General features: G+C 41.1%; 1 protein-coding gene across 1 annotated transcript in view; it reads right to left on the reverse strand.

The window, feature by feature from the left end:
• Window positions 1-22,787, reverse strand: part of LOC100681611 (ensconsin) — a 48,728-nt gene that overhangs the window by 21,708 nt on the left and 4,233 nt on the right. The window contains exons 2-4 of the mRNA XM_039912447.1: window positions 6,739-6,837; window positions 6,574-6,654; window positions 4,800-4,963 (exon numbers count right to left, since the gene is read on the reverse strand). Of these exons, the coding sequence (XP_039768381.1) occupies window positions 4,800-4,963; window positions 6,574-6,654; window positions 6,739-6,837 (344 nt within the window). The remainder of the gene's footprint in view (window positions 1-4,799; window positions 4,964-6,573; window positions 6,655-6,738; window positions 6,838-22,787) is intronic.

Below are 22,787 nucleotides of genomic sequence, written 5' to 3' on the forward strand. Positions count from 1 at the left end.
AAGAAATAACTGTAAGGCTCTACGTGATCTAGGATTCACAAGGCTCAACAAACATGCTCATCTTCTGACAGATGGACAGTCAGACTAATTAAGCAAACAGAGCAAGGGGAGGCAGGAAAGTACTTAGAGAAGACAGCAAAATAAAACAAGTGAAAGTCAGCACACAAAGGCAAAGGCAGAGAACATACGATAGTGGTTTTTTTCCTAATTAATGGCTACCCACACCAACAAATGCTTAGCTCTGTTGATTTGTCTAACAAATAATAAAATATCTTGAGATTTTAAATTGGTAATTTGGAATACCAAAATTCTCAAATAGTTATACTGCTGATTTGGAAAATGCCATGAAACAGCAACTTGAAAATAGCAAGTCAAAGGCCCATTCTTTGGTGTGTGTCTTTTTCGAGTAGAATTATGGGTCAACTACATTTAATTAGTTGAATTTCACTGAAACCAGTTTTGTTTGCTTAAGCCTTAGAAAATAGCTTATGCTGTAGTTAATGTTTGGGGGGCGGTGGTTATCTTATTCACTTTACTTAAGGATTCAGTTTGCAATCATCTAGGAAATATAGCTCCTATAAGTCTACCATAGGTTTTGACTTCAGGTCAGAACAGAACTATACCACACTAAATTCTAGTTGGTAAAAGATACTGTTTTAAAGGTGATAGCCAATTTAGAAGCACACTCAATCCCAAATTTTACCTGGCCCGGAGTGAAAATTGCCACAATCCAGACTGACCATGAGGATATCTGAAATCATTTCCCGGAACGAGCTGTGGAGACCTTTTACTAAAATATGCCTAGCTACTATGATTTGGGTAATTCAGGCAAACAAAGCATCCGTCTCCAGGGACAGAAGGCTTCCAATTCTTCCTTAACAGCAGTTTCGTGGCAACAGGGTCTCTACAAAGTCCCTAGATAAACACTATTGTCCTCTGGGGACTATACGATAAACCCATGAGAAAAGGAGTGCCCCATTTTCCTTGAAGAGGAAAACAACTCAGAAAGGAGAAAAACATCAGGAGTTAAGACAAAAAATAGACAATACTGGGGCCCAATTCTCCTAGCCTCTAAAGTTGTTACTTGATTTATGTTAGACATTTTGGGAGCAGCTTCCAGTATTTCAGATCACTGGAATCATGTAGTATATAGCTGTAGCAAAGATACAGTGAATGGAGTGACACACTCTTTGCGGTCCCCTACTTATGTAAAAGCAACAAAACTCACTCTAGGAGTGAAAAACCTTAGGCACTAGAAAGTGTGGGATCAATATAAATAATATTCAACTACTTACAAATAATCAAAGACAACCAAATTAATTGTTTGACTACTCGTCACAAACGAACAAACATCATGAGAATTCTCCTGTAAATATTTAATCCACCCTGGCTAACATTTCTGCAACATATAACAAATGTATCGGACATTTCTTGATTTAAGGTAGAGAAAAACTGTACTTCAAGGGGACGGCAAGGTGGTGGCTTTGCCAACTATTGTGGCATCCTACAGCTTTTTAACACCAGCAAAACTCTATCCAAAGTCTGTTTGGATACGATGATGGATAACAAAGTCAGTCATTTACTTCCAGAATGAAATAGGAGGTATGATTTGGAGAAAGAGGTCCAGTGCAGGAAGCACCTGACACCATTTATGGGTTTGGACTCAATATCTTCTGAGTGGGGCTTCTCAGAAATTTAAGAACTTAATTTTATTCTGTGACTGATACAAAGGATTGACCATCAAATCAAAAGTACTGGCACTGCCAGGGCTCTAGCTCTGCCGATTCCTGTAGAGAGGCAAATCTTGAAGTTGGGCAACTGGTTTATGGATAACTCATTCTAGTACGCAGAGACAGGAATGTAATAATTGTGATATTTCATACGAGCTTATTACATGCCAAACACCATACTAAGCACTGGGGTAGAAACAAGATCATCGGGTTTCACATGGGGCTCACAGTCTATGAAGGAGGGAGAATACGTATTGAATCCCTATTTTGCTGATGGAAGAAACCAAAGCACAAAGAATTTAAGTGACTTGCCCAAGGTCACAGAGCACCTAAGTGGCAGAGACAGGATTAGAACCCAGGTCCTCTGGTTCCCAGGCCCAGGCTCTTTCCACAAGGTTTTGCTTCTACAATGTATAGTGGGCCATTAATTTTGTCTTAGAGATTTTTCACAATCTACCTAGACTTTACCTTTGCTAGAAAATAAGCTAATATGACGAGCCCACATCCCATCATATATAAATTTTAAGTCTTTGGTGTCAAAGCTCAAAAGTTCTTGATTAATTCAAAATGATCATTTGATTTTTCCCTGTAGGTAAACATATTGTGGCACAATAATAACACAATCAGAAGTATTTCTTTTCTTTCTTTTCCTGTGTTTCTACTCCAGTGTGGTACTGTGGTATAGGTTTTTCTGTATTAGAAAGTTTCTATGAAATAATTTTTCCAGGTAAAGCATTTTATACAATGCAGGCATAGCTTGCAATATAAGCAGGTTTCATTTCTTGAAAATGTGGTTGTTCCTTGAAAGGCTGAATCCTGAAGTATGTTTTTTCCATGGACTTACAGGCTATTAATTGGGATCTACTCCAGAACCTCTGGAAAAGCAATATGAAATTCCTATACATGCTATTTACTGAAATGTTAAACATCACCAAATTAATTTTAATCTTTAACTAGGCAATTCGAGCATTTCATCACAACACTAAATTACTTAGGTACTATAATGAGTTTTTATAAGAGGCTGCAGAAGCAGAAGCTTGTACTAACTGAAAGTGCTTTTTCAATTATGGTGAAGAATTTGTACATTCTGGGATGAACAGCACCATTTGTCCTTTAAGCACCTTGAGCATGCAAAACTCATTCTAAATGTTAGATTACATCTTTGAAGGCTTCTCTCCATTTGAGTGGTCTTCTTCATCCAATTTATGTCTTTTTCATCCCAGGTGGTGGTAGAGAAACCATAATTTCTGCATCTATTTTGGCACCTAGCTATAATGTATTGATTTGTCAAAATCACAGGGATGGTGATTTCTCCAAATGAGATGCAATTAATTCACCAGTAACTGCATCACCCATTTCTATATTAAGTTCTCTTCTCAGTTCACCCATTTGGCTCAAAGACCCCTTTAATGCCTTCAAAATATTGCACAGTATGGGCAAAAATTCATACCTAATATCCAATCATTGTTGATCGGCTAATGTATGATCACTGGATGAGGCAGTGTGAGGGAGAGGAATCAGACAGAGGTATGCTGAGAATCAGTGTGGATACAGCACAGGCCCAGGAGTCAGAAGGAGCTGAGTTCTAATCCTGACTGACATGTGCCTGCTGTGTGACCTTGGGCAAGTCACTGAACTTCTCTGTGACTCAGTTACTTCAGCTGTATACTGGGGATTAAGACTGTGAGCCCCATGTGGGAAATGGACTGTGTCCAATCTGATTAGCTTGAACCTGTTCCAGTGCTTAGGACAGTGACTGATACATAGTAAGCTCTTAAATACTTGGGGGGGGGGGGGGGGGGCAGGTTAAGGCACATGACTATATAGGTTGTATCCCCTAGATGTCCATATTGTAGAATAGTGGAGATCCTTGAGAAAGTTAATTTTTGACGGCAAGGGCATTCATTTGACAATTGACTTTCTCTGTACCGTGGTTGGTAAACATATAAGATCAAATTTGGCCTTTAAGGTTTTACATACCTGGTGGAAAGCTGTATGATACCAACAGTACTATCAAAAGAGTGATTAAAAATAAGGCAAGCTTAGTCAAGGTGAAAAACGGAGCTGAGAAATCTGAGAAAACTGAAAGTGAGGGTCCATTTCATGGCTTCACTATGTAATCTTTTACACCATATACATTACAGCTAATGTGCCTGAAGACAGGAATGTGACAGCAGTAAGACACCAAATCTGTCATCACATTTATGAGCTCAACAGGAGGCCTACATTAAGTGAGGCTCAACCTAGATAATAAACTCCAAGGCCAGGGATCACGTCTACCATCTCTACTTTACGTTCCCAAGCGCTCAGTACAGTGCTCTGCACACACCAGGCCCTCAATACACACCATTGATTGATTGGATCCAATTATAGGGCTCCAAATAAATGGAAAGATCAGATTTTCCTGCAAGTAATAATAATGTTGGTATTTGTTAAGCGCTTACTATGTGCCGAGCACTGTTCTAAGCGCTGGGGTAGACACAGGGGAATCAGGTTGTCCCACGTGGGGCTCACAGTCTTAATCCCCATTTTACAGATGAAGTAACTGAGGCACCGAGAAGTTAAGTGACTTGCCCAAAGTCACACAGCTGACAAGTGGCCGAGCCGGGATTCGAACCCATGACCTCTGACTCCAAAGCCCGTGCTCTTTCCACAGAGCCACGCTGCTTCTCAGTACAAACGGCCACAAAATTACAAACAAAGTAAAGAAAGTACAGCTCACAAGAACGGTGACAAAGCACATGGGAAGACTTCAGATTTGAATTTTCCAAAGAAATGAACAATTCAGAGAACAAATCTTGAAATTTTTGTCAAATTTAAAAATTGATTTATTCAATGACCATGAGAGTCCTTCTGGGAAGGCTCCAACACCTTGTTCTGCAGAACATTTCCCAAAAAGGATGTCTCAGAACTCATGAAAGGGAAGGGAGGTGGAGGGAGGGCACTGGATTCCATCAGATGAGTTGCTGGGAGAGGGGTGAAGACTGAGAAAGGCATTGTGCTTTTAGAGAATATCTTAGCGACAGAATAAAGTAACTGCATTATCCAAAAAAACCCAAAAAAACTCACCCTTTCTTCTTCCAATTTTTGCTTTCTTTTCTCTTCTACTGCTGCTCTCCGTTGCTCTTCTTTCTGCTTCTGTTCTTTCAGCTTTCTCTGCCTTTCTTCCAACTGCTTTTCATATTGAAGTTTTGCTTTTTTCTCCTTTTCAAGTATTTGAGTTTCTTTGGCAGCTGAAACATTTTGAAAACAAAATTTCTAAGTATATTCTCATAGAAGAAAAAGCAGTTAGGCTAACTCAAATCTTCTGATACATTTGAACAATCTGAATGTTAAGGGGAGAAAGAAACTTCAGCAAATAACTAAGGGCTCTTCCACTGAGTTTCTTATATACAATCACCTCAAAACTTAAGATCTGAAATTTCTGTTGGAGGCTTGAGCATATCTGCAACTCAAATTCCTGGTGTTCACTTTAAGAATATATTAAAAATGCATATAACCATAAAAATAATAATGATATTCTCAAGTCAGGTCCTCGCTAATTTTCTACTTAACAAAACCTCACATCACTATATTATTCTTTAAAGATGCATAAATATGTATGCACTTATGTTTCAACACATATTGATTCACCACAGAAAATAGCACTAGTCAGATGCTATCTTTGACATTACTATATATGATTAAATACAGCAATTATGTTCCCCCCCCCCAACACTTTACTGTGTTTGCTAAGTATTTTTGAACCACCTTTATAAATTTGTTGGGATTGGGATATAAGGGCTTACATTACCGAAATAATTGCCTTGGCCAATGCCATCCACATGTGCACAACCATTTCTTCTGACAACACACTGTTTTCTATCCATACATATGTTGTCTGAAGAACGTCCTTAATTTCCTAATAGCATTCTATCAGAAATGCATAGGGAAAACACACACTATAAAAAACGAAGTGCTTATATATCCAGGCGTAAATCAAGAACATTCAATGTTTCAACCTTTTGCAAAGCTCTAATGGATGATTTTGAATGAAAGTGCAGGTTAAAAAGGGAACTAACATTGAATATTGTACAATGATGAAGTACTCTTACAGAAAACATCGGGTGGGGGTGGGGGGAAGAGAGAGAGGAAGAAAGCTAAGCTACATTCAGAAGACGAATTTTTACACTCATGGAATAATTCTGAATAACTGTCATTCTGGTTGGAAGATAAGCTCTTCGTGGGCAGGAAACGCGTCACTTCTTTAGTCTGTACTTTCCAAGCCCCTGGTACAATATTACTAGTACATCACATCTGCAACATTCACATTTTCTATCATTTGTACGACTTGAGTGTTATCTATGGAGCCATTCAAGAGCGCCAAAACTGACTCACCAATAGAAAAAACAATAACTATTCTAAATTGAGATTTCCAGGTCCCGGATGGTGTTTATTCCTAGTATCACTTTAATTATCTGCTCAATTACCCTGAAGAATGAATGAGCTTTCAACATCCAATCTGATAGTCTGAATATGACGCAGAAATAGGGGAAGATGGGTTCTTTCCAGAAAGAGAAAGACAATATTTTAGGGCTTTACAGTTCATGAGTCTTCATAAGTTAGTTTACTGATAAAATGCCCATCCTACTTGTTTATATATGGCAATTTGAACGGGCCTTCTAGAAGACAAAATTATCTCTGAGCTATTTGATCGTGCTGTAAAGTTTGTATAGGCTGCAGGTTATAAAACTATGTAGACCAAAAACCAAAGCCTCTTCTCAAAAGTTAGAGGCAAACACAGGAAAAAGTCACTCCCTGCATTCATACTCTCTGAAAGGGTAATAGTGGACCTCAAATATACCATTTTGCTTCTCTCTCTCTTCTCTTCGTTCCCTTGCCAGTCTTTGTCTTTCTTCTGTTCTCAAAGTTGAGCCATCTATCACTGCCAAAAAAAGTGATTATACAGTTAACATGGGAAAATGAGAGAAACACTTGAAACCTATTAAAATCAATGAATAAGGTATACCTGGTTTGGTGACTGACTTAACGGTTGAGGACTGGACTGGAACTGGACTACTGCCGCTTTGGTTTCTTCTTTCTTCAGCTATTGCTTGGGCGGCAGCAACTTTTAAAAAAAAGTTTAAACAACAAACATTAACTATTAATGCAGCATGGAAGCCCATCTGCAAATTTTCGACAGCTTTTCCCATATGTACCACTGTTGGAGATGAGTGCATATTAAATGAGTACCAACAGCCTAAAGAAATTCTGTACCACTGCAACAGATAGTATTTCACTTTTATTATAATTTTTACTTATCTACAGAATGAATTATTTTAGACTGAGCCACTGCTTCCCTTGAATATCCGAACTAATCATTGGAAAAAAAATATTCGGTCCGGTCAAGGTATGCGTATGATGTGCGATAAAACAGCCTTCATTTTAAGAAAGCCTTTTACAAGTAGAGTAAATAGAGCACAACAAACTCTGTGCCAAGCTCTATTTAGCCCTTCAGACAGCTATCCCGATTCAAAGCAGAGACAAGTGCCTCTCTCGGGAAAATAAGGATCTCCTAAGAGTGTTATGTGGCTCTCTTAAGAGGGCTCTTACTTGCCCAGCAACATCTCCCACAAGAGAGAAAAGCGGAGGTGCTGACAGTTACCAGCCACAGTCTCTACCCACCGCTCCCTCCCACCCAGGGTCCTGTGTGGGACCTGTGCGCCACTTTCAGTAGGTGGAAACAAAAACGAGTTAGCAGGCTGTTGCCTGCCAGCCAAGGAGGAAAGCTTTCATTTCATTTGCAAAGTTGGACTGCGCCACTTCAGCCGTCACACATATTTAATTAAATGGAAATTATACAAAAATGCTTATTCACTAGAGAAGAAATTACAAGCTAGGTAGTTTTCTTATCCTATAAGTGGTAAATTTATTTACAAATTCTGAAAGGTTAGTAAGGCTCTGAACGTATTCATATAATCAATGCTATGCTGTCAGCAGAACCAAGATTTATAGTCTTCCATAAAAAAAAAGTGACCCAGATTTTATTATTATTATTTGTTGAAGTGCTTACTAGGTACTAAGCACTAGGGTAAATATAAGATAATCATGTTGGGCACCGTCCCCATCCTACATGGAGCTCACAGATGATGATGGACTCTAATAGCTCTTGCAGAGTACCTTCTCAGTGGGGAAGCAGTGTCGCTTAGTGGAAAAGTGGAAAAAGCATGGGCTTGGGAGTCAGAGGTCGTGGGTTCTAATCCATTTAGCTGTGTGATTTTGGACAAGTCACTTAACTTCTCTGTGTCTCCACTACCTCATCTGTAAAATGGGAATTAAGACTGTGAGCCCTACGTGGGACAACCTCATTACCCTGTATCTACCTCAGAGTTTAGAACAGTGCTTGGCACACAGTAAGCAATTAACAAATACTAGCATTATTATTATTATTATTATTCTAAATGCTAAAGAGGGGATCATCATTTCACAAGAGTAAGAGACCCAACTTTTCAGGTAGCTACCTGGATCTGCTTGAAGAACTTCATGCTCTTAACTGCCTAGTGACTCTTGAAATTTTTATAACACTTTTCTTCCCTGAATTTAAGGCATATAGGGACAAGGTGGGTGACCTCCCTCCCGCCGCCCCCCCACCCTGCTCTTCCCCTTTCCCCTCCCCTCAGCACTGTGCTCATTTGTATATATTTAGTAACCTATTTATTTTGTTAATGAGGAGTATACCTCCTTGATTCTATTTATCTTGATGATGCTGTCGTTTTGTTCTATTTTGCTTTGCTGTCTCCCCCGTTTACACTGTGAGCCTGTCAATGGGCAGGGATTGTCTCTATCTGTTGCTGAATTGTACTTTCCAAGCGCTTAGTACAGTGCTCTGCACATAGTAAGCGCTCAATAAATACTATTGAATGAATGAATGAATGAATGAATGAATGAAGGGGAGCACAAATAAAGAGGTATGGATAGTGACAACTATAACAACTCTGACTGACCAACTGGCAGAGCAGGGCTGCAGGTCTGCAGGTTTTGGCTACAGTACCCATGTTGGGAGTCTACAGAGTAGCAGTAGAAACACTATTTACTGAGTGCTGGGAGAGAATACCCAGGGGACTCCCAATCTAAGAGACACCAGGAAGTCCACACAGCAGAAACAAATCTCTGGGGGTCCCTGGGTGTCTCTCCATGCTTCATCCCCTCCCCCTCCCACTGTGTCTCTCCCTAGCACAGTTTTTTGGCTAACAGTGTCTCACAGTGGTTCTTAGAGGCAGCACCTGGCAAATTGTTCTCACATTTATTCCTCTCCCAAAACTGAAGTGCTCCCCTTAGGTTTTCCTTGTCTTTCCATCTCTACTCCAATGTGTTTACTGAAAGCCTGCCCAGCTGCAGCTGGGGAGCAGGGCAATCAGCAGCCGCAGCAGACAGGAGTTGAACATTTCCAACTCCAGGCCTCCTGAAAAGGTACCATTATGAGGCCAAAATGATCAAACGGGTACTTTAAAGAGTCGGAATTTTCTCCTGCTATCAGATTGCTATAGCTAGCCTACAATGTCGAATCACCCGACATTACTTTCACAGCATCATTGAGTTCCAGGGATGAGTACCCTTGTGAAAGGCATTCACCTCTTTGGTGAAGTTCAAATTTGTTTTCTGTATCTCCCTTGTATCCCTCTCGTTCTTCATTTCTTCAATTCCTCCCCCTTGCTATTACCATAACCCTCCCGTTATGCTTCCTTCTTTAACAACTTTAGATTTTTCTTTTATCACGTTTCCAAAATCTTCAGGGTTGCTTGGCTTAAAAAAATGAAGACTATTCCCATTTCTATTTAACTAAGGAAAAATTGTTTTGTCTTTGAAAATCTTTTTCCATGTGTTAAAATTGCAATTACAATTTAAATTCAGAATTTGGGCCTTTAGATTGACTGTAGAAGCCAGTCACAAGATGACAGGGATACCAGACTATATTTATTTCATTTTAAAATTTATGAAAACAATCATCCATTGCTAAAGTCTATGAGAAAATGTCTGGGATGAAAACAAACAGGTTCTCTTTCCGCCTGCCTCAAGTTCCCCGGAATTCAAGCCTAGAGGCCTTTAGCATGAATTACACAGACTTTTAATTGAGAATGCCTAAGGAGAAGAGTTAATTCAAGGGTCAGAAGAACCCAAGCCACATAAATCGGCCTCTGGAAACATGTTTGGAAGCAAATGGTTGCTGGGGTAAAGCAGAGCATAACTGAAATACGCTTTATAGTGCAACTGCTCTCTCTAACTAGACAGATTACTACTCCATTCTGACATCTCTACCCAAACAAAACACTTGCAATAAACTCTAAAAAGGCAAATTTCAGGCAAAAAGGAATGAATTCTGCATCAGCCAAATTTAAGAGGCATTTGACACAATCACTGTGAACAGCACCACAAAGATGGGTTGAAAACAAGTTCTAAAAGGAAGAGGAGTCAGCTCTGCCTGCATCTTTTGGCTTGAAGGTATCAGAAAAATTAAGAATTCTTTTCTCAAAAAGCACATCTATCTGGGTACAGCGGGATGTGGTATCAGAAAGCATGGGTCAGGTGCATGCATGAAGCACTGAGGGGAGGGAGGAAGCACTGGAACAAAAATTTTCCTTAAAAGGGGTTCTGCAAGACTGCCATGCTCACGCTGTCGGAGAACTGGGTGCAGTCCATATAGTACTGTAAAAAACAATCAATGGAATTTACTGAGCCCTCACTGGGTGCAGAGGGTTGTACTATAAGGCTGTGCTTGGGAGAATACAGTACAGAGAAGTGAAAAGACAATAGATTTAATAAAATATCTCCACCCAGTGTTAAAGTGGCTGGAGTAAAAAAAAAAACAAACCCAACAACCCAACAAATTACATTTATGTTATGACTAGGTAAACACTGATTTTCTAAGTTTAAAAATGACTTGTGAGAGAGTAAATTGAGAGAATACTTCTGCAATATCAGGGACAAGAATAGCAATAGGAAGAATAGCAATAGTAATCAACAAATTTATCCCATTATTTCAACTTTAGAAAAATATTACAATGGCCTACAAGGAAGGGAAAGACAAAATTTAGAACCAGCAGTCACCCAACAGCTGCAACTTCCTGTTGTCATCTTTAATATAGTGTAACAATCAATAGTTAGTTGGACTCAAAAAGTAAAAGCAGTTGGGCAAAATAAAAAGCAAGAATTAAAATATCAGGACCTTTTAAAACAGAAACGGTTACTCTAATTGCTCTAAAATGAACTTGAGAAATTTTACAAACCTTCCTAAAAATCAGTCGTCGTGCCACTACGGAGAATAGACTAAGGGGAAAGGGAAGAGGGAAGAGGAAAGGAGAAAGGAAAGTCTCACTTCTCTGCAACTGCCTCGGCAATATATTTCTCTGTCCTGAATTTATTCTTACAACCCTACCTAAAATTTTATTCCAGTGTCTACTACATAATTTATTTCTGATTCCTTCATACACACAAAGAAAACTCAGTGTTACCTATTTTAATATGTGGTAAAGAGCATAGTTATTCATTGATATTATATTTGCATTCGGAAGCCATTTCCTGACAAGAAGACTGGGGGTGGGGTGGAGAATCTCAGCTTTGCTGAGCTCACCACCTGCCATTACACAAGTATTTTGCTTTTCTACAACAGCACTGTAATAGGCATTATAGGGATACTATGGAATATTCAAAAAAGTCATTATGTGCCTACAAGGAAAAGATATAAATATGAAGACCAATTATAATTTTGCACCTATATACTATTATATGTAGTATGCACTTTATAGGCAGAAGTGCTGAGACAGGACGGTAGCTAATACGATCTCAATGCCACAGGGATTACTACAAAATAGGATCAGGAGAATCCATCTTGTTTAGAGCAAAACATACTCTCTATAGGGATCCCAGCCCCTGCAGGGTAAGAGGGAAGACAGACAAAAGTTCTGCATCTTGGGAGGTTAGACTATCTTATCAAATTACCCTGAATATTTTAATACAAACGCTTAGTGCTATAGTCTGTACTCATAGTCTGATATTTCCTCCACAGCTTATCTTTTTTTAAATAGAATTTGTTATGTGTTTATTAAGCACTGGGGTAGATACAAGATAATCAGGTTGGACACAGTCCCTGTCCCAAATGGACTCACTGTCTTAATCCCCATTTTACAGTTGAGGTAATTGAGGCATAGAGACATTAAGTGACTTGTCCAAGGTCACACAGCAGACAAGCAGTGGATGTGGAACTAGAATCCAAGTCCTTCTGACTCCCAGGCCTGCGCTCTCTCCATTGTCATGCTGCTTCTCTATATTAGCACCATATTTTAGAAAACTTTGAAATCTTAATAAAATATTCTAAAGTATTATGCTTTGTATTCCCTCTACAGGAAATGTGGTTCTTTGAAATGTATGGAGAGGTAACCTTGATCAACCTAAGGAAAATACGGCAAATTTGAGTTATGTTGGGAGTTAACTTTGCATAACTCTGAAAATAGTTATCAGCTCTAAGAAGAATTGGCATGAAATGGCCAGGTGCGGAGTCAATAACACTACTAAATGAGAGAGGACTACCAGATGAAGGATCTCTCACATAAACAGGTGCTGGATACACCTTCTTTTAGCCAAGACTTCACTCTTCAGAACGTCAGTTATCAGGGTTTGGATTTGTAATCAGACAATCATTAATATTGGGCTTTTCAAATCTGCCCAGGGGTGTAAGTGCCCATCTAATCATAGTATGCATGAGTTCCTAAACATATAGAATACCTTTCAACAAGCAGAGGAAAGGCACTTGTTTCAACTGAGGGACAAGTCGGGGCCAGGAAAAATAGAGAACAGACTGGACCTTGTGAGCACTACACACGAGGCGGTACTCTGCTTAACCACTTACCCAAAGCCTTCCTCAACACCTAAAGAGTGGCCACCGGATCTCAAAGATTCCATCATCACTGCCCTCAAAAAGCCTTAAGAGCAAACTGCAGCAACTCTCGAGACATCTCATTACTCCTACACTGCTGCTAATATCCTCATCTGCATTCCCCTGGATTTATTCCTGAAGAATATCAATCCAAAATCCCAGAATCAAACTGGGGAACAGTGGGCATGATCTTTGCAGCATGCCTCCATATTTCCCACACTCCACAAAATACATAATGAAAAAGAGCATGTAAATCCTTACGCTATAAAAGCTGGAAAAGTGCACCTGAAGTTCCTAACTTCTGCGATAATAATAGGCTCTCCCAGTAGTAGTCAGGTCCAGATTGGGAGGTATTAATATTGGGAGCTTTTCTTTTCCATCTGCTCTATACAGGCTTGTTCAAACCCCACTGCAAATCCTTGATGGCTGCAAGGAAAGAATTACTTCTTTTTGTCATTCTCTTTCAGCCGATATATTTTCTCCACCCCGTTCCTTCTCCCTGACAACTGATAATACTACATCCACTTGCACAACAGCCCAGTGTTTTGCTTAAAAGGCACTTTTTGCAACCCCCAAACAGGGGAGGGGCTATAACACAGGGAATTAAGTCTAGCAACAAGGGGAAGCAGGAGAGAAAAGAAGAGGAAAGGAGAATAATAATAATAATAATGTTGGCATTTGTTAAGCGCTTACTATGTGCCAAGCACTGTTCTAAGCGCTGGGGTAGACACAGGGGAATCAGGTTGTCCCACGTGGGGCTCACAGTCTTAACCCCCCATTTTACAGATGAGGTAACTGAGGCACCGAGAAGTTAAGTGACTTGCCCAAAGTCACACAGCTGACAAGTGGCCGAAGAGAAGGGAGAGAGAGATAAGGACACTTCTAAACAATAGGTATTCAGTGAATTAAGGTAACCCCTTCCCACTTTCATCTCTTCCTACCCCAGCACATGCACTTGTTTCAAAAAAAGAATGGTTGTAGTTTAAACCTGTATCCTGGACATCCTAACCATATCTTTTTCCCTACCCTGGCATGTGTTGCTCCCGCTGCTTAAAAAAAAAGTGATTTCCTTCTCAAACACTGAGGTTGGGGGTGGAGCGGAAATCATGTTATGCAGACCGTTATGCAAGTAAATGCAATACCTATTTAAGTGCCTACTGTACACAGAGCATCATACTTAGTTCTTGGGAAAGAGAACAACAGAGGTTAAAAAAAAAAAAAAGCTCTTTGCTCCAAAGAAGTTTTCAATCTAATGGCAGAGACCGGCACAAATTGATTTAGGAGGAAAAACAAATATAACTGGCTTTAAAGAGAATGAAAAGATGAATAAGTACTTAAATAGTAAAGGTATGTATATGCACGACAAATATTTCAGGTGCTCTGAATACTCAAGTGGTGAGTAACAATTAGGTTTCTGAGTCCTAACTTTCGGTTTTAAAGGGGGCAGAGATTTTAGGGAAGTGAGTTTTGGAAGGGAATAGGCCTTAAAGAACTTGTCCAGGCCAGAAAGCCACCAATTTGAGTTCTTTTTAAATTGATTGGAAACCTCATCAAGAGACCAGCGATGAATGAAACGGAGTCGAACTCGAAAAGCCGTAGGGGAAAACTCCCCAACATTCCATAGAACTGGTACCTCTAGAAGAAGATATAGCCTTGGGAGAAGAAACTGAAGCAAGCAATGCTCTCTAGGGGAGGTGGATTTTCAGGGCTGGAGAAAAGAGACGGGCGGGACAGCATCTTAAGGATGGAGTAGCTGCAGTTTGGAGAATATGAAGCAGGAAAAAGGGCTAGGCAAGGGGAACACCTGGGGAGGGCTGTGGCTGATGTGCCAAAATGGTACAGAGAAAGTATTTTAGATACTATAATTCAGGTCATTTTAACTACCCATATTTTCTTGCATAATTACCTCCACTACATAGCGTTTGTCTCCCCGCTCGCCCCGATTTTTGAGGAGGAAAGAAAATATTTTTTTTGGTACCACATAATTTTAAGTACTGAGACTGCTGTGTGCCAGGGTAAGAAGAGGAGAGTCAGAATGTGATAATGCAGCTCAGCCGGCTCCTTCAGGAAGAGGGGAGTTTCTTGGGCTCCGATGGAAGGAAGGCTGGGGAGAGAGATTGTCAGTTGAATGCCTATTGCAAGCAGCACTAGGAGAGCGCAATAGATGAGATGCTGTCTCAAGTGCCCACACCTTTCTCTTAATTTCCCTCCTTTCTTCTTCCTTCTTCCCCTGCTTCATTTTTTGCTAGCGCAACTCAATTTTTATCCCCACCCAAGCTGTGTTGCAAAAATTGTACAAAAAGTAGCGCAGTTAGACCAGTAGAGTACTAATATTTCTCCGTAATGAACTTCCCTGCTGTAGAAAACTATATCTCTTAGACAACTTTCAATGAAACAATGCATTTCAAAGACTTCATCTGAGCCTCTCAAACTTCAACACCAATTTCCATCACTAAGAAACTGGAATCAAGGTTCTCTTCAAAGGCAGATGCAGTAATCAAGGCTGGATAGGATAAGTGCTTGGATCAGCAAGGTAGCAGTTTGGATTATTTTCTGTGTTTTCATGGTATTTATTAAGTGGCCTTACTATGCATTAGGCACTGTACTAAGCACTGGGGTAGATACACGCTAATCAGGTTGGACACAGTTCATGTCCCTCGTGGGACTCACCATCTTAATCCCCATTTTACAGGTAAGGAAACCGAGGTTTACCGAGGTTAAATGACTTGCCCAAGGTCACAAAGCAGGCGTGTGGAGGAGCCGGAATTAGAAGCCAGTTCCTCCGACTCCCAGGCTCTTTCCACTAGGCCATGTGGCTTCTCTCAGAGATGGAGAGCAAAGGGCAAATTTTCGCAATGTTGTGAAGGTTGAACTGACAGGATCTGGTGACAGATTGAATATGTGAGTTGGACGAGAGATGTGTCGAGGATAATATTGAGGTAATAGGATATGGTTAAATTCATCCACTTTAGGTTGAGATTGTGGAGACAGGCTACTTTTGCTAGGCAAGTCCATCCTTGTGCCGGCCTCCTAACTGGCCCAGGGGTCTACCAGATTGACAGTTGCTGCCTGGGAATACTGACAGCCCCGGGCTTCCTTCCTCATCTCACCATTAGGCTTCCTGGACACTGAATTCACTGGACCACACATTTAGCATTAAACTAGGTTCTTGGATCAGGCTTTAAAGCAGGTCCTAGTGGTACATGACTCCAAAAAGCATTAACTCGAACTGAAAGATACAGTGCTTGCTAGTGTAAGATTTTAGCTAGTGGGTTTATGGGGAAAAAATTATATTTTTCTACCAAAAATGTATGTTACAAAATCCTTTCCCACTCTTTTGGCATCTTTGTTTCCAAAAAGCCTAAAAGAACTATGTAATAACAACTGTGGTATTTGTTAAGTGCTTACGGGTGCCAAGCACTGCGCTACACACTGAGATAGATACAAGATAATCAGGTCGGACATAGTCCCTGTTCTACCTGGAGCTCGCATTCTATGTACAGTCAGTAGAAAGATCCCAGACTGGATACCCAGAATCAGATCTAAAGGTGGCTTGTTTTTACCTTCATCTCAGCCTGCCTTTACCTGCTTCTGCATTCATAATTTAGCTACTGTGTCAATCAATTCAATATTTATTGAGTCTAAGAACTTTAGAATTGCCATTTCTGGGTCAGACTAATGGGGCCGGTCTGACCCATAAATGAACATGGCCCACCCAGTCCAGTATTCAGTATTCAGTGGGCAGGGATTGTATCTGTTGCCAAATTGTACATTCCAAGCACTTAGTACAGTGCTCTGCACATAGTAAGTGCTCAATAAATACTCTTGAATGAATATTCAGTCCCCAAATATGTCAACTGAATGCATTCCTCTCCTTGGCAATCAGTTCTAGTGTTCACATATTCAGTAATATCTCCGTAACAAATGCTGGGAAGAAGAGTGGCCTAGTGGATAAAGCACATGTTTGGGAGTCAGAGGACCTGTGTTCTAATCCCGGCTCTGCCACTTGCCCAAGGTCACACAGCAGACAAGTCACTTAACCTCTCTGGACCCCAGTTACCTCATTTTTAAGATGGGGATTAAGATTGGGAGCTCCATGTGGGACATGGATGGTGTCCACCCTGACTAGCTTATATCTACTGGCTCAGTGGAAAGAGCCTGGGCTTCGGATTCAGAGGTCATGAGTTTGACTCCCGGCTCTGCCACTCATCAGCCGTGTGACTGTGGGCAAGTCACTTTACTTCTCTGTGTCTCAGTGACCTCATCTGTAAAATGGGGATTAACTGTGAGCCTCACGTGGGACTACTTGATTACCCTGTATCTCCCCCAGCGCTTAGAACAGTGCTCTGCACATAGTAAGCGCTTAACAAATGCCAACATTATTATTACCCCAGAACTTAGTACAGAGCCTGGCCCAAAGTGAGTGCTTAATTAATACCATTAAAAAAACAAAAAAACCTAAGGACCCAGGTTCATAAGTTTATCCAAACATCTCTTCAGCCTACTGATATTTCCTTAGGTTACTAATTCTATTTGCTTGCCACCCACTGGGTGAAGAAATGCTGTCCTTTGTTCTGATGCTAAATGGGTGTCCAATCAGTCTGTCTGAACAATTCCATGTTTGTCTTATCCATACCCTTCATGATTTTGTAGACTTCATGACCCCTCTCTGCCCAAGTCTTTCCAGACCGATGAATCCTAACCCTTTTATTCTACCCTTCTAAGAATCTCCATTCTTCAGATCATCTTGATTGCTCTTCCCCTCTACCTTCACCAGCTCTATTATACCTTTCCACACTGCCTGAATGTCAGGTGAGGGAGCATCATGGATTAATAAAGTAGCAAAACTTAAGTTTTCTATTATGTGCAGATCACTGCTCTAAGAAAAAAGCGTGAAATATGCAAATATGTTGCAATTCCTGCCCTAGGTAGGCCCACAACCTAATGGGACCAAAATACATATCACCCAACGTGACATCTTTCAGTGACAAAGAAGAACTAAAATTGATGGAAAAAATTTTCCAACTGTAGTCGGTGCACTTTTTAATTTGAATACAGAGCCATACAGATTTTTAGACAAGCTATCTAGTTGAGATTAGATCTCTGTTCACAGCTGTGATGTTATATACACTTTTAGGATAAATAGTGTCCTATAAGTAGGATACTGGTAAGAAAATGCCAAACTATAAGTGCTTGAATAAGACTCTCCAGCTAGTGGTGATCCCCCACCCTCAAATTCAGCAGGCAGTTGTCACAGAGGGAGATCATGAAGGTTTATTTACCTTTTAGTTGGCTTTGTGCTTTAGGAAAGGGCAGACTTCACCAGCAGTAACCCCCTCAAACAGACAGATCCCTCTCTGATGAAAGTAAGCAGCCAGATCTCAAAATGGCAGCTCGCCCAAAATGCCAACCATTCCAGCTGCTCCATGGAAAAAGCTGCCGAATGCCTCACAAACCCCTCCCACTTATTCACAGTCTTCCCTTCGCATTACCAGGGAATGTGCCTACCAACTCTGCTGTACCAACTCACCCAAGCGCTTGGAACAGTGCTTTGCACTCAAATACCATTGACTGGTCAATTAGCCCCTAGTATCTTTATCCATCCTTGCTCCTGCAGGCTGGATGCTGTTGAGTCCCTGGCACTCACATCCTGATGCTTTGCAATAAGGTCCTTAAAGACCACATATACCCCGACCTTTCACACTTTGGATGGCCACACTTGAGGATGGGCAGTCCTGAGCCAGCTTCCCTCATGGGCCAGTCTTAGGCTACAGTAGAATAAGCTGACTGAATGATCAGATCCATGAGTTAGGCCTCTCTAGGGCCCTCCCAGTACTCTGGACTCCACAGAGTTTCCCCAGGTGTTAGTTAACAAGGGCTTTTGTGGCTATTTGTGTCTGGTTTGAGAGTCCTCATGTGCCAGGGAGCAAGTCAGTCTAGAGTTTCTTCCTTGCCCACTGTGGACAGGGAACGTGCCTACCAACTGTGTTGTTCTGTACTCTCCCAAGCACTTAATACAGTGCTCTGCACACACAGCAGGTGCTCAATAAATACCACTGATTGATTGTAAGACAAAATGCACAATGTTCTCTCTCTCCCTCTCTCTCTCCCTCCCCTAATGTGCTTTAAAGCCATTGACAGGCCAAAGTGACACAAAAGTTAAATCACTTGCCCAAGGTACAATTCCACAATTACTATTTTCTGGGGATTTATTCATAAACTCAATTCCCAAGCTTGCATTACATCCACAGGAATGAAAAGCCTTCTTTTGAAGTCTGCTGGACAAGTTGAGTGTATCACTGGGGTGAGTGGAGGGTGGTGTGGGGTTAATCCCAGTCCTCTGCGAGATTGGGGTGAAGAACAGGGGAGTGGGCAGAGAAAGTCATTTGAGCCCCCCGACTTTGTGGCAGCCAAACATTTAGGGCCATAACTTAAATCAGACTGCCACAGCCTTGGGGGGGGTGAGCAGCTCAAGCTACTAATTCTTTTTCAGCTTCAAAGACTGGCTGCTCCACTTTGAGAACCATGTTCAGTTCACTACCTGCAATTTGACTCAACTTAAATCACTCTGAGTAACCTTAAATATAATGCGCTTAACAGTATTATTCATGTCCAACCCTCCTGAAAGTGTACACCTGAAATCTATGCTTATTGCAGAAACAGCATCGTCTAGAGGAAAAAGCACGAGCCTGGGAGGCAGAGGGACTTGGGTTTTAATCCCAGCTCTGCCACCTGTCTGCTGTGTGACCTTGGGTGACTCACTTAACTTCTCTGTGCCTCGATTACCTCATCTGTAAAATGGAGATTAAGACTGTGAGCCCTATGTGGGACACGGACTGTGTCCAACCTGATTAGCCTGTATCTACCCCAGCGCTTACGCCTGGCACATAGCAAGTGCTTAGCATATACCATAAAAAAATAGAATCCCTCCTCCACCACTTGCCTGCTATGTTACCTTGGGCCAGTCATTTAACTTCTCTGTGTTTCAGTTCCCACGTCTGCAAAATAGGGATTTGATACTTACTTCCTCCTACGTAGACTGAGTCATGTGGAACAGGGATTGTGCTCATCCAATCAGATTAACTTGTATCTATCCCAGCGCTCAGAACAGTGTTTGACACAAAATAAGGGCTTAACAAACACCAGGACAATAATAATAATCCTTAAGTATATTGGCCTCTCCCCCTACACCCCAACTCCAACTCTCTGTTTCTCTCAGGCTAACCTACTCGCTGTGCCTCACTCTCATCTCTCCCCTTCTGTGCTCAAGCCCTTCTGCTTTCCTGGAACTCCCTCTCCCTTTAAATGAGAAAACCCACAGCTCTCCCCATCTTCAAAGTGCTTCTAAAATCAGCTCTCTTTCAGGGGGTCTTATTCCAAGGTTCTAGCCTGCACAATAACAAACCTGTATACTCACAGTACTTCTCTATCAACATGCCCAAATTATTACTTGAACCGTTACAGTTTTCCTTCTACTTCTGAATTATTATAGTCTATCTCCCATGTTAGATTACAAACTCCATAAGGGCAGGGATCATAATAATAATCGTGGTATTTAAGTGTTTACTATGTGCCAAGCATTGTACTAAATGCCAGGGTAGAGACAAGATAATCAGGTTAGATACAGTCCCTGTCCCACACAGGGAGGACAGACATTGAATGCCCATTTTATATATGAGGAAACAGAGGCACAGAGAAGCTCAGTGACTTGCCCAAGCTCACACAGCAGGCAAGTGACAGAATCTGGATTCGAATCTGGGTCCTCTGACTTCCAGGCCCATGCTCTTTCCACGCTGCTTTCCTAATTTCTACTAATTCTGTGGAATTCTCCCAAGCGCTTAGAAGTGTTGCACACACAGTAGGGACTCCACAAATACTGATTGATTGGTATGCACATGTGATAGCTTTAGAGCTAATTTTTTATGGACTTTAAAACTGATTTTAAAGTAACTGCCAGAGTCCAAGACTTCTGATTAGCCATTGATATTTTAAGGTCAATGAATTCACTATAGAGGTGTCGATGTCATTCCCTGCACATTTGTTGGTGCTGGTTTTGCTGCAAAGATCACGTTCAACCTTCAGCGCTGTGGTCTAAAGCCACACGGTAACTTTAGATTCCACATGCGAAAATGCTGCTCAACAGTCAGTCAAAAAGATAATGGTCCAGCAATCCTTCCAGTGATGAAGTGACAAAATGATGCGATAATTACCTTTCTTCTAAAAACAAATACTATTTGCATCCTTTCCTTCCCAATCTGTCCTTAGTCTGTTGCCCAGATCATTTTTTCTAAAAAAAAATTCAGTTCACATCTCCCCACTCCTCAAACACCCCAATGTTTGTCCACCCCCACATCAACAGAAATTCCTTACTTTTTTTTTTAATGGCACTTTGAAAAAATGTATTTGGTGCATATATGTGTCAGACACTGCACTAGGCACTGGGATAGATACAAGATAATCAGGTTGGAAACAGTCCCTGTACCACATGGGGCTCACAGTCGGTTTTTAAGCACTAACTCAATCAACTCACCCCTCTTCTACCTTACTTCACTGATTCCCTACTACAACCCAGATTCCAGTCTTCATTCTTCCAACGCCAACCCACACACTGTATCTCAATCTCACCTAGCTTGCAGCCAATCCCTTGTCCAAATCCTCCCTCTGGCCTGGGGTTCTCTCCCCTTTCATATTTGACAAATATATATATATATATATTATACACAAATATATTCATATATCCGCTGTTTGTCTATTGCAATCATTGGCAAGAAGTAGCGTGACTTAGTGGAAAGAGCATGGGCTTCGGAGTCAGAGGTCATGGGTTCTAATCCCGGCTCCGCCACTGGACTCCGGCTGTATGACTCTGGGCAAGTCACTTAACTTTTCTGTACCTCAGTTATGTCATCTGTAAAATGGGGATTAAGACTGTGAGCCCCACGTAGGACAACCTGATTACCTTGTATCTACCCCAGCGCTTAGAACAGTATTTGGCACATAGTAAGGGCTTAATAAATACCATTGTTATTATTATTATTAATTGAACACTTATCCTTACTGTGTGCAGAGCACTAAAAGCTTGAAAATGTGCAATATGAGTAAGTGGCCACATCCCTGCCCTCAGGGAGGTAAAATAAAAAAAAATCTATCAGGGAGGGAGACAAACATTAAAATAAACTATAGGCAGAGGAGGCACCGAGTGAAAATAAATGTAGACGTGCTGTGGGGGTGGGATGAGCGGCTATCTAAGTGCTTGCTTCCTCAAATGCAAGGGTGACATAGTAGGAAAGGAAAATGGAAGAGGGGAATGAAAAATTAATGAGGGAATGAAGCAAAGACCTATGCAGCATTCAGCACCGCCTCTTTGCAGTTATTTCAGCATCCTTCAAATCTAACTTGTAAGTGCATATTGTTCCTCTGCAATTTACAGCAAAATGAACAATCCAAAAATAAAAGCACTATTACTAATGTATAAAATAAGGAGGGCAATTGTTAAGTGCTTACCCTGTGCCAAGCACTGTACTAAGCCCTGGGGTAGATATAAAGTAATCAGGTTGGAAACAGTTCCTGCTCCACATGGGGCTCATTCTAAGTGGAAGGAAGAACAGATACTGAATCCCCACTTGACAGATGAAAATAAAAATTCAACTCGGGGCCTGGAAGCTTCCAATTCTGGGTCACAGATTTAATCCAACCCATTTAAAGTTTAGTCACTCTACTAGCTGTGTTTCCGTACCCAGTTACTGGTATACCATGCTGCAAGTGCCCATTGGGAGAAATGTCAACAATTTAATCAGAATACAAACTAAGCAACTATAACCATCTTAAATATGTTCAGAATTTTTACATCAGCCCCGAGGCGCAACCAAAAGCAGCTTCCATAACTACAATGCGGTCTCTTGGTCCAGGAATCAACAGGTCTGAAAATCCATCAGTGTTTTCATTACTCTAAAAGCACTTAAAATATTGGAATAGATTTGTAAAGCATATATATAAATGTCACCTATTTATTAACCAGAGAAAGAATTAGCCTTGGCAAGCTCTCTGATTGTTCCTTTTCCAAAGATCTACTTCTGGGGAAGTAGCAAAGGCCCGGAAGAAAAGGACTCTAGGGGACCCTGCTCAGTGGGCAGGATTCCATCACCATCATC

Source organism: Ornithorhynchus anatinus, chromosome 6, assembly GCF_004115215.2.
Source record: "Ornithorhynchus anatinus isolate Pmale09 chromosome 6, mOrnAna1.pri.v4, whole genome shotgun sequence".
NCBI lineage: Eukaryota > Metazoa > Chordata > Mammalia > Monotremata > Ornithorhynchidae > Ornithorhynchus > Ornithorhynchus anatinus.